At 40.8% G+C, this 12,199-nt stretch overlaps 1 protein-coding gene across 1 annotated transcript in view; it reads right to left on the reverse strand.

The window, feature by feature from the left end:
* DLGAP1 (DLG associated protein 1) overlaps window positions 1-12,199 on the reverse strand; it is a gene marked incomplete at both ends in the record, with an annotated part of 147,797 nt that overhangs the window by 90,443 nt on the left and 45,155 nt on the right. Inside the window, 2 exons of the mRNA XM_082045385.1 lie at window positions 3,674-3,914; window positions 6,266-6,443. Coding sequence (XP_081901511.1) covers window positions 3,674-3,914; window positions 6,266-6,443 — 419 coding nt within the window. The remainder of the gene's footprint in view (window positions 1-3,673; window positions 3,915-6,265; window positions 6,444-12,199) is intronic.

Raw genomic sequence — 12,199 nt, forward strand, 5'->3', positions numbered from 1 at the left:
AGCTACAATGGTTGCATCTGCAAATAACCTGGGATCAAATTATATAATAACTCACACCTCATTAAGTTCTGCTGAAGAGACCAAATGACATGGGTGGTAATTTTTAGTGCAGGCTACAGTGTATAACATATGCCAGCCCTTAGAGCTGCTGTACTGCCAGACTGCATAGCCCCATTCCTACAGAAGGGCCCCGGCTGGTGCTGCTGCAAATACGAGGCTGAATGGACCTTTTCAACTTTTCAAGGCACAGAATCATCAAATTGTAGAGTCAGTTGGGTTGGAAAAGAATTTTAAGATCATCAAGTCCAGCTGTTAACCAAGTATTGCCACCACTAAACCATGTCCCTAAGCACCACATTTATGTGTCTGTTAAACACCTCTTGGGGTGGTGACTCAACCACTTCCCTGGGCAACGCCCAGCAACCCTTTCAGTTTTCCCTAATATCCAATCTAAACCTCCAGTGGTGCAACTTGAGGCCATTTCCTTCTTAATTTCAAAATTCTTCATTTAAAAACAAAGATTAAAATTCATTTCACATACAAGACTGCCTCATGAACAAAGTACTCACCTTTCCATACACAAGCAGAAACTTCACTCTGGTGAGTTTAGGGTTTTTTTCACCACTCACAGGATAACATTCAATGCCATTGATGACAATAGGTTTGTGCCTACAGCATCGTTTTCACACTTGGGCTCAGTTTTGGCCAGATGCAGTCACCACACAGCATTGCTGTGACAGCATTGCTGTGACAGCATTGCTGTGACAGAACCAAGACAAGCGAAGGCTGAAGAGGCCACCAGCTGTGCAGTCACCTGTAGCTGAGCTCTGTGCCACAGCTAGTGCATTAGTGCTGGATTTATAGTTATACTGAGCACATCCTCAGGAACTGAACAGCTACACCATTAGAGATGTATTCCTAATTTCAGAACTAAGCCTACAACACTACGTGGCAAAAAGGAAATTTAAACCTGAGGCTGTAATCACTGTAACACAGGCTAACAGGCAGAGGTGTGATTTTTTTTCCATAGATTTTGCTTATTATTTTCATCTGGATGCCCTGGAAAGCTGTGGGTCATTGCTCTGGAGGAATAGTTTTGAATCCAATAGACAGGCAGCTCTCTTGTCTTTTCCATCGTCATCAAGTTGGCATTTTCCTGGGCTTCCAGCAGCCAGAGAAGTTCCCAATATCAGTGTATGATCACAGCTTTGTGCATTAGTGAATGAAAAGCCAGGTCCCTAAAGGAATTGCTGATGTTGATGAAAGGAACCTTGCTTGGTTGAACAGGTGGAGGTGTTTATGGGGCAAGAGGACAGTTCTCTCATTTGGGGATGTTAAATTCTTAGCTTAGATCATAAGTGCCCTTATATCTACCATGAAAGCATTTGAAACATCACCACAGTGGGGATAAGTTTGAGATACTATTCTCTTTTCTTCGCATCTGCCTTGCTCTTGTGCTTTTTCCCATTTTATTGAAGCAGATATTGATAGGAACCATCAACAATACCTTTCATGTTATTTCTCTTCTGTGAGTCAGTGACGTGCAACAGCAAGGCAGTCAAAGTAGATGCTTTTGGATGGAATTAATTCAGCGCTAATCCCCATTAAACAGATATTATGTCAGGTAGCAAAAGAGACAAGTTTTCTGAAATGCAACCAGTGCAAGGCATGAGCCCTTGGGAGCCCAAGAATTAAAAAATGAGAAAGATAACTCAGTAGAATTCCCACAGCAGAAAATAGATACCTACAATGGTCTTCAAATGCATCTATGTTGTCCAAAGAGAGAGCTGCAAATCATTCCTCTCTCTGGATTTTAAGAGGCTGACTACAGAAGTAGTAACCCAAGACAGACCCACTGGGTTACATTTTTCAATAACATAGCTTTGTTCACATGATTTTTTAATAAAGCCAGATATCAAAAGAAGAAACCAGGCCTCTGTCTGTGGTTGTACAACAAAAAAAGGACCACAAACAAGAAACAGTTTACAGTAATGATTTCCTTGTTTCGTTTTCCAGTGTTTTTGGCTGATACATACAGCCAACTTTCTCAATTTATACACCATCATCCCCAAATACAGGCACCATTTTTCTATGTGTCAGAAGCAACTACTTACATAAAGATAATTAAAAATATTTTTTTCTCTTCTGGATTAATGATTAAAGTTATTTTTAGAAAGGGAAAGTGTTAACAAAGCCATTCTTGAAGTACTGAAAAACCAATCTGGGATACCCACGGTGATCTAATAAAGGCAAATGCACACTGAAAAAAATCCCTGAAAATGCCCATCCTTCAGATTTTACCCCAGAATACATTTAACACAAGCTAATACTGTACCATGAAGCAGCACATACCTTATGTAAATCCTGTCTTTGCAGTGTGGTGCAAACCCTGTGTGCATGCGAGAACTACTTTTATAGCAGAAATGTTGCAATGTGAATACTATTTCTTAAGGGTTAGTGATTTAAATGAGAACTGCTCTGCAGCATTTGTTAAAAATGATTTGATGTTTGTGATGTACTGCCAATGTATTTCCAACAGTACTTAAACTTGTTACTTTAGAAAAATTATGAATTAAGCTGAACATTTTTGGTAAAAGGATTGAAAGTGTGCCTTGATGACTTAAACCTATTGACAAGCGGCTTTAAGAAAGACTGGAGTGAGAGATAAGGAACTTACAAGGTATAAACAACTGCACCTGTGAGATAACACACAAAAAGGCAGACGTTTAAAGTATAGAAAAGAGAAATTAAAGAACCAGGAAAAGAGACAGTACGTACAGTGAAATACTTGTAATAGTCAATATTAGTCATGACTATGAATAGTGCATGAATAGTAAATGAGGCTTGTATAAAGCAGTGGAATGGATGCAGTGGAGTCAAAAGAAAGAGGGCCTCTCTCATCTTGCCACAGGGAAGAGCACACACATGTGATGGCTCCTGACTCTTGCTTTCCTCAGTGAGAGGGGCGCACTTGGCTTTTGGTTTCTGTCTTGCTTTTTCTTCCCTTTAAGCACTAATTTTAGTGACAGAATCTGGAATCCATCATGGTTACTTCCAAAAGAAAAGCAACCTCAAACATTAAAAGTAAGATTTATAAGTCTCACATTTAGACTGAAACTTCTCTTGCAAAGCTTAAATAGTTTGAACTGCAGAAGGAATAACATGCATGTTTCAACCTGCAGACCTCTTCCTCCCTTCTTCATTCCCACCTCTGAGATATGGCCTAGAGAGCTGTAACAGTCTCTCTGAGCCATTAAAAAATACACCAAATAACTTGTAACTTTTAGTAAAGACAAAGATTACCTCATCTTTGTAGGAAAACTCAGCAGAGATCCTCCTCTCCTATGAAGAGCCAGCATATCTGCTAACCCAGAGCCTTCTTGTTCAGCCTTGCCAAATCATGATTGCTCTTTTGGGAAGGAGAGTGAGAGGAGACATGACCTTGGACTTCCCTTCTATGTGCTTTTAGCCCAGAATAAATTCGCTTAGACATGGGAGGCACCATGACTGCCTTGATCTGCACATAGTTTCAGGCTGATCAATCAGTCCAGCTCCCCAGTGAAACAGACTCTCTTCCAGGCATGAGAAGATCTCATCGTTGATCTGACAGAGCTGCACAGAAAGATACCTTCCCTTTCCACCACCCCTGTGGACTTCCCTTTTTGTTACTCACCAGTACTGCTCTGGATGGTCCTCACCGTGGTGGTTGTACGTGGAGGAGACGAGGACCGCAGCGATATACACTCATCATCCTGGGAGCAGCCCTTCTCAATGGCTCTGACGTAGCTGTGGCTCCTCATGCGGAAGCAGCCTGGCATGGGCAGATCCAGCGCCTCCACGGCCTGAGACTCCAGTTCACTGAACACCGACTCACAGACGGATTCAAACTGACCATTCACTTCCATCTCACTCACCTGCAGGCAGAGACCGGGCAGATTCAGTACATCCCCTACTCCAGATAAACCTGTACAAACACTAACAAGCTATAGGGGCACAATGGCCAACATATATTAGAAGATCCATGAAAAATGGATGAATGGCACATAGACATATCCCATTTTACAAAGCAAGAATAGTTAAGGGAAAAAAATACTGTACAAAAACGGGGGACAGAAGCACTAGGCAGAGATTCAACAAAGTCCAGTCTCTTGGTTCCTGCCAAGACTGGTGGGAAGCTGGGAGTCCTCATAGCAGCATCTGGCTTATCTCACTGTGGGTTCACAGCAGAGCTTGAACATCTGGACATTATTATCATTACATTGAAAAACAAAAGTCACACTTTCTCGGGGAGATGAGGAAAAAAGAAGGCAGCTTAACCCTGGTACCAAATCAATTCAACCCACAGGCAATCACAGTGATAAACCTGAGTGGCTGGGAAGGTCAAGGGCAGAAGTGGTAACAAACAGTTGTGAAGGAGAGACTGATAAGGAAACTTCTTCCTCCTTTTCTGCAGGGCAAAAATGTTTGTATAACTACATCTCTGGACTAACTCCTTTGTCTGAGAGCAGAAGATGTAAGGAAATCCTTAGACCCTTTGTGGAGCAGACACTAGGTGGTGACAAAGACTTGCACTCACGCATGTTAAAGAACATTCAAAAGCATGTGGGCCTTGCTGCAAGTCTTATGAACCTGGACACCTTTTACCTCAGCTTAATTAATCATGGAGACTCATGATTCTAAACTGGGAATAGAGCCCTGGGCTTGGCATTAAAGCACAATAATTATCACTGTAGAAAACATGCATGTGGAAACCACCACTTGGGGATTTTGATAGTTTTCAAGTACGTGAAATGCAAAAGTTGCAAGAGAAGACTGTGTTTGGGTGGCAGAAAAAAAAACATTAGAAATTCTTTTCCAGGTTGGATTTTACCAAGAAAAATATGATGCCAAGTGTTTGTACACATAAATGAAAAGGAAAATCTCAAAGAGCAGGACATATTTTATCAAAGGGAAACTGCTTAAAAGAGCATGGAAGAGGAGTGGGTAGTACATCATAAAGAACAATCCCACAATGATGGAGAATAGCCATATCCCCGAAGAGACCTGAATTTCAGTGCTGTTTCCTCCTAGATACATCCTGACCCTCTTTCTAGACCATCAGTCCATACTCTACGCAAAGTATCTTACTATAAAATACACAGGTGAATAGTCTGAGGTTGCAATGCTCAAATACAGGATACTACAGAAATTCAACCTACGGCTCCATGCTGAAAGGCACATATATTTGTTACAGGCACAGATGAGGTTCTGGCATCAATGATGTTGCGCTCTTTTTTCTCTTGGCAGTTCAATGAGTTGATATGCCAATAATAAAGGGCCAGTATCTGGCACCACAAATCCTGCCCTGTGTACTTCTGGACTTGTGTAAGAATTATCCAAGTATAAATTGTGTATAAATTATCCAAGTAATTTATCCAAATGTTCCACTTAAATGAACAAGCAAAAGGTCATATCAAGGAGTTAAAGGATTTAGCAGATGAACTACTGGCCCACTGCCCTGTGGAGTGCTGGTACTTTTGCATTTCTTTCAGATTGGTCCCTGACCAACTCAACTGTACAAGCATGCTGTATGCAAGGACAGGCTATTTTATAATGCTAAAAGTCATAAACTGAATGTTTCATGGCAGCCTTTATTATTTTTTTTTTCTAGTTTAGAATGAGCATAAAGATATTCTACTGAATTTCTGGGCAATAATATCTTTGCACTTAATATATATACTGTAACATTTGTACTATATGGGTGAAAAGTTCAGAGGTGCACAAGGTTAGGAATGTACATAATAGCATAAAGAAAGCTCTCAAAATTCTGATAAAATGCTAATAAATTTGTGAAACACAAAATATGATGGAGGTAGACTTCCTTTAGCTTTTTTACTCAGCATTTGAATATGTAGGTTTTTGTGGAGGCATTCAAAAAATTTGATTTCAGATAGTAAGCACTTAAGAGATCCTTAAGAGAACCCTGTTTAAAGACACTGTTGATGAGCACCTGTTTTTGGAAAAAAAAAAAAAAAATTAGACTGCTCCTTCAAACGAATTGCATGTTGTACCACTCATCCATTTGCAAAGGGCAGGTTATGGTATTATCAAATGTTACCCTCTCAAAAACAAGATTGTGTGCAAACATTCCTGTTTTCTTAAAAACATTTTGAAAACGTGTGGCATGCAACAGCCTGATTGATTCCACTAGAAGTAAACTCAGCTTTCTTCTCTTGCAGGTGCTCGGCTGGTGTCCAGTGTGCTGGCTGCTTTCTGGGTCACTCACCTGACTGATGGTGCTCATAGCTCTCATGTAGCTCTCATTGCGGGAGCGGAACTTGGGGGACGTCAGCAACCCTGCGGGGTCCAGGCTGTCCAGGCTTCTGTTGATGGAGACTTCACTCACTGCCCTCAAGTAACTGTGGCTCCGGATCTGAAGCTTTGGCGAGTGTTCGCTGGATATCCTGGGAGGTTTGGGGAAAAGGGAAAAAAAAGAAGAAGAAGAAGAAAAAAAAGGAAAATATTTCATAAATCTAAATGACCTGACCAGGAGTGAGATAAAGAAAGGAGAGGCCAAATAGTAAGAATGACTGCATGATCCTAAACACATCAGCTGAACATCCGCTTCTCGAAATGCAGTTGGTAGGAGCTGTAGGGGCTCTGTTCCTCTAAAGGGTTGTTCCTCTGCAATGGGCAAATAGGGTGGGCAGGTCATACACAACATGCAAAAGCCCTCATAGTGCATCTTAACCTGGGAAATCATTCAAGAACTTGGGGCACCTGGTGGGGTTTGATGTGCTTTGAATTTTGGTTTATTCCCAGCTTAAGCTGAAAGTTGAGATAATGTAGTCTAGTAACTTTGCATGGCTCTATGTCAAATTAGAAGTTTAAAAACTACAGTTGTATTTTTGAAGTGATAACATTCCCCAGCTTTCCAATACCAGTGACAGATGAGATGCTCAAGTAGTTAGAAACAAACAAACAAACCCCACAGGTAACGTGCACAAACTGCACATCTTGCCATATGTGCTTAGAGTCAGCTAGCAAAGGTTATAACGTGTAGCTACAATCCTCCACCTGTGAGATGCTTTATCCCCTGGAAATGCTGGCTAAGTGCTGTCTTCACAACCTGGGGCATCCACAAAGTCACAAAAGTTATCCATGTCATGTCTCTTTTGCAATACAATTTGTTTTGGGCATATTTGTTTTTAAACAATTATTCAATTAATAAAGTGTTGAAAGGGTGATTCTTCAATATTTTTATTGGAATATCTTTAATATTCTTCAAGTATTACAAAGTAAACAAATTAAAATATTAGCTAAATTTTCAATTTTTAAATGTAAATCTCACATGGATGTTTGCAGGTATAAGAAAGAAAAATCTGTAAACTGATTACAGGCTTAATCTTGGTCCCATAGTCTTTAGGAACACAGACACAGCTGACTTGAAAGAAGAGAATCCATTTTATGTCTAATTCCTCATGCAGATATTTTGTGTTCAAGTAGGTAACAATGATAATTAGTATGAGCAATTCCCAGTGGCATGCACAATTCTAGTAATTGTCAACGTTTTTTAAGAGGACAATTCCATTGTGTAATCGCACACCTAAGTAGTTCAGAAACTGGGTCTGTTTCTGAATGGTGCGATATTGTAATAAAAACTAGGTCATCTCTACAACACCATATTCTCTGGTTGCTAATTACCTGGTTAATAAAAATATGTAAACTTATGCTAATTACTCAATATTCCTGTCACAAGATAAAGCCTTTGCTTGCCATTTTCAGTGTGTGTATGCTGCAATACTTACAGCAGCCATATTCAAATGCTTTGAGCCCTTATGCCACTTGATTCCAGATGCCAAAAGTAGAAAGCTTTTAGAAATCAAAATCAGTGCTCCAAACTCAAAAAAAAAAGGAAGAGAAAATGATGACAATTTAAATGTTACTAGCACTTAGCTACAACATTTTGATAACTAACACTAACCATGGAACTATTGGAAAAAAAATTTTGTGTGTTATTTGATAAAGGAATAAAAAATAAAAAAAGATAAAATAGAATGAATAATTCATCAGATAATTTTTGCACTTCCTGAAATGCATTTCTTAAATTAACTCAAAATGTATTTTATGAATATGTTGTGAACAGTTTGCTGCCAATGTGTGACATGCAAAATTCAAATATGCTTGATTAGCTGCCAGTTAGTCAAATACGTCACCTGGGGCTGTTGCTGTTCACTGATGAGCTGAACTCACAAGAAGACTGCAGCACATCACTAAATACAGTGCACAGATATTGCCAGGCAGAAATCTCCAAGTGCTGAGGCAGGTGCCCTTTAAAGTTTGGAACCAGCATGACAGGATGCAGGCACCCATAGCAGCAAGATTTTGCTGTGACAGCTAGAGTACAGATCAGATCAGATGCTCTCAGTGTCACGGGAAGCCACCACAAAAGGTATAGAAATTAGTTTTCTGTATGCATTAGTGTTGCATAACTATGTTTTTCTGACTCTGCTTGAAACAAAGGCATCCATCCATGAGAGTAAATGTTCCCCTGTTGTTTCAAATGTGGGTGGTCAACACAGCTGCCTTCTTTTTCTGCCTAGTTTTCCTCCTGACTATACAACTGCCCAGTTTGGCACATGTCTAGAACCATATTTTACAGGTGGCCACTCATCTTAGCCTGCACGTACCTCCCATCTGTTTTATAAAACAGACCAGGATATTGGCAGCTGTTGGAAGACGTGGCTCCTTGCTTACTGTTTGCTACCATCACTGTTTCACTAGCAATGAGCGAGAAGAAAGTATTTAAAACATAGACGCAGAAATATCTGAAGGTTTGCATTTATAATGATTACTAGTGCTTTTATAGCTGTGTAATAAATCGTCACTATATTCTACAGTACACTTTAATGAACGGCTGAAATGCCACTGGAAATTTTGAAAACATTCCATTTAGAAATAAATCTGGCTGTGTATGACAGGGGAAGATCTGAATGTCTAATTTATTTTCTTAGAGTTGCTATTACCAGTGACCTGTAATGAAAATATTATTTTCTTCCTTAAGAGTTCAACTCCATCTTCTGTTTCATCGTCTACATTACCTAAACTTCTGTTTGTGACATCATAATTTCCACAACTAAGTAGGACAGACAAGAGACTGAGAGTTTGCGACAACCCTTTGGCCAATACAAAACAGTCTGCTATCTCAACTCACTGCATTGGATATGTTAAGTGTCGGAAGAAGGATGTGAATTATTAAAAACCTTGAACGAGCTCCTCAAGCATGCCCCATCATCTCTGTGCTGCAGTGCCTGCTGCTGTGTCACTGGGCAAGCGCTGAAGGGTGGCCCTGAGCTCAGTGCCCTCACTGCTATGGTGAAAGAGACATTTTGAGTGGGAGGCTTCTAGTCCCTTGTGGATACACGATGTGATGATGTTGGTTGAAGCAGCATTCAGGGAGCTTGCAGCGGGCATGGAGAGCCAGTTGTGCTTTGGGGCCGGGCCGCCCCCTAAGGCATCATGCTGCATTCACAGGTGTCAGGTCCCCAAACTGGCTGCACCATCCTTTTTCCCCCACACTGCTGCCCCTGCTCCAAGCCTCACCCCAGGGGATGGGAGAGCAGCCACAACAGGAGTAGTGCTGCTAGACACGCTTCTCGAGAACCATGGCAAGAGACATCAGGAGAAGATCATAGAATCATAGAGTAGTTTGAGTTGGAAAGGACCTTTGAAGGTCATCTAGTCCAACCTCCCTGTCATGAGCAGGGACATCTTCAACTAGATCAGATTGCTCAGAGCCCATCCAGCTTGGACTTGAATGTTTCCAAGGACTGGGTTTCTGCCACTCTGCTGGCTGCTGTTGCAGGTGTCCCAAGGGGACTGACCAGAAAAGGAACCAGCTCTGTACTGAGGTGGGTGGAAATGGAGTTTGCTGAGTTCTGGTGGAGAAATTGGCATTCTGTGATTCTGTGAAACAAAGACTCCCCTGGGTAAAGGAAGGTGAATGCCTCTGATCCACACGGAGCCTCAGAGAAGATTGAGATACTGTGCCTGTGAGGGTAAAACACTAGTGAAAGCCTGTGAAGGGCTCTGAGTGGCAGGACAGTGTTCATTTAACCAGAAAAATCATTTTAGCATAGCAACTAAAACAGACGATCGTGTAGGTATGCAAAGGAAATCTTTAAGCTACCTTTCCATACTGCCCTTTGGTTTCTGCTCTGTACCTTTCAGACATACTGAGGCTGATTCTCCTGTTTTCATTCAAATACGGAAATGAAAAGGTTTAAAAAGCACACACCTAACCACCCCTACCACTGTTGCAACATGCATGTTCATAAATACATTTAACCAACTGTTACAGATTTGTTTATTTATACAGTCTAAATTCAGATGGAAACATGTTTTGGCCCCTAATTTGCCTAATTGACTATTTGCAGAATAAGGAGCTGGTCAGCATTAGTAAGTATGGGAGGAGGCAGGAAAGTCTGAGCCCAGTGCTTGACTCAGGTGATGGTCCAGGAGGAATGAAGGGGAAAGAAAGCTATACACTGTCTTCACATACTGCCTTGTCATTTCTGACTTCTATATTAGTGGCCATAATTTTGCTCATTCAAGTATATATCAGAGGCTCTAAAGCACAGTGTTAGCAGATTAAAAGCGAAACAGCTTTGAATATATTCCCAGGAGCATTCCCTTGCCTTCAAAATGGCTTTCAAATGCCAAAGAGAAGGTAGACAACAGGGATTTACAAGAACAGGAAAGTTTAGTTTCAAACATCTCTTTTTAATTTAGGAAAGCAAAATGCACTCCGTCTTATATGCACTCTTTATGAAAAACACTTTCATTTATTACATTTCATTTCTGAATGAAAAAAGGGAGAGACAAAACTGACGATGGCCACTTTTTTTCCCCTTTGGGCCAGACATTAATATAAAAAAGTGTTACAACGAAAAATATTCCTAAGACTGTATTGTCTTCTGAAAGTTCAGCATTCAGATTCATAGCACAAAGTGCAGTGTTGTGCCAGATGGGTGCTGTGCTATGCCAACAAAAAATGACGAAGCAAAATAATGTGAAAGTCCAGAAACATGTCCTGAATACTTCTATAAGCCAGCAGAGAAGTGTGCTAAAATTTGCCTTCAAACAAGCAGAAAGCCCCCAATAACACGCACACCCAACCCAAAACCAAGAAAAAAAAAAAAACACCAAAAGAACCCCTATTGCTAAATGTCCCAGATGTCATTTTTGTAGCCTACAATGGACAGCTTAGCTCTCCAGGGCTTAGTTATCCCAGACTGAATGCCCCACCCCTGGTGTGGCTGGTGAGAATATCCAATGTACATCTGTGTGCTTAATTTTCTTTGCATTTCAGTGTTACTGGAAGGTAGAATAATACAGTGCAGTCTGACACAAGGTAAACACTGAAGGACATCAGGGAAGAATATGTACAGAACAAAGTCATTCAAGTGCATCCGTCTGATCCAGGTCATGATAGGGGTCACCAGCCTAGGGTAATTTGATCATGTTGGCACCTATGTTCTGCTGCTTTTTCAGTGCAGTGAACACAAATCTGCCATGCTACCAATGAAGACAAGGGCAGCAAATAAACAGTTTTGAGCATTCTTCCTCCTCACCTGGGATTTTTCTGGGTTTTGAAGATCTCATTTTCTGGTTTTGTTTGTAATCAAGTGAACCTCCTCATGGGGATTTCCTACCTCGAAGCTAAAAAAAAATAATAAAACCTGTCTTCAAGTCCTTGGTGTGTTGCTAAAGAGCCAAGTGTGAGAAAGAAAAATATAAAACTTTAAGACAACCAGAAAAAGTTCATCTGCTGAAGAGCGGTTCAATGTTATCAGTACAAAATAGGCATCTGCCTCCTTTTGTGTTATAAAAGATTCCACTGATCACACTGCATATCATCCTCACTGCATGGACCAGCAAACACACACCACAAAGCTGCATGGGACATGCCAGTGTCACAGGGTTTATCACAGGGTGAGAAGAGGCAGAAATTGCAGTATGGTGTATTTGTCTCTCTGCTTGATTTTACTTATTCTGGTAGGGCTGCAGAGGAAAACACTTAAAAAAAAAATCCAGAAGTCCACACAGTTTGGTGTCACACAGCTCTCTTATGTGTCTATCTCCAGCTGCTGTTTTTTTGAGTGAGCACATGGTGTCCTGCCAGAGAGCTCCTGTTTGTTTGATAGAGGGCGGCAGGAAT

Source organism: Streptopelia decaocto (assembly GCF_964273445.1).
Source record: "Streptopelia decaocto genome assembly, chromosome: 2".
Taxonomy (NCBI): Eukaryota; Metazoa; Chordata; class Aves; order Columbiformes; family Columbidae; genus Streptopelia; species Streptopelia decaocto.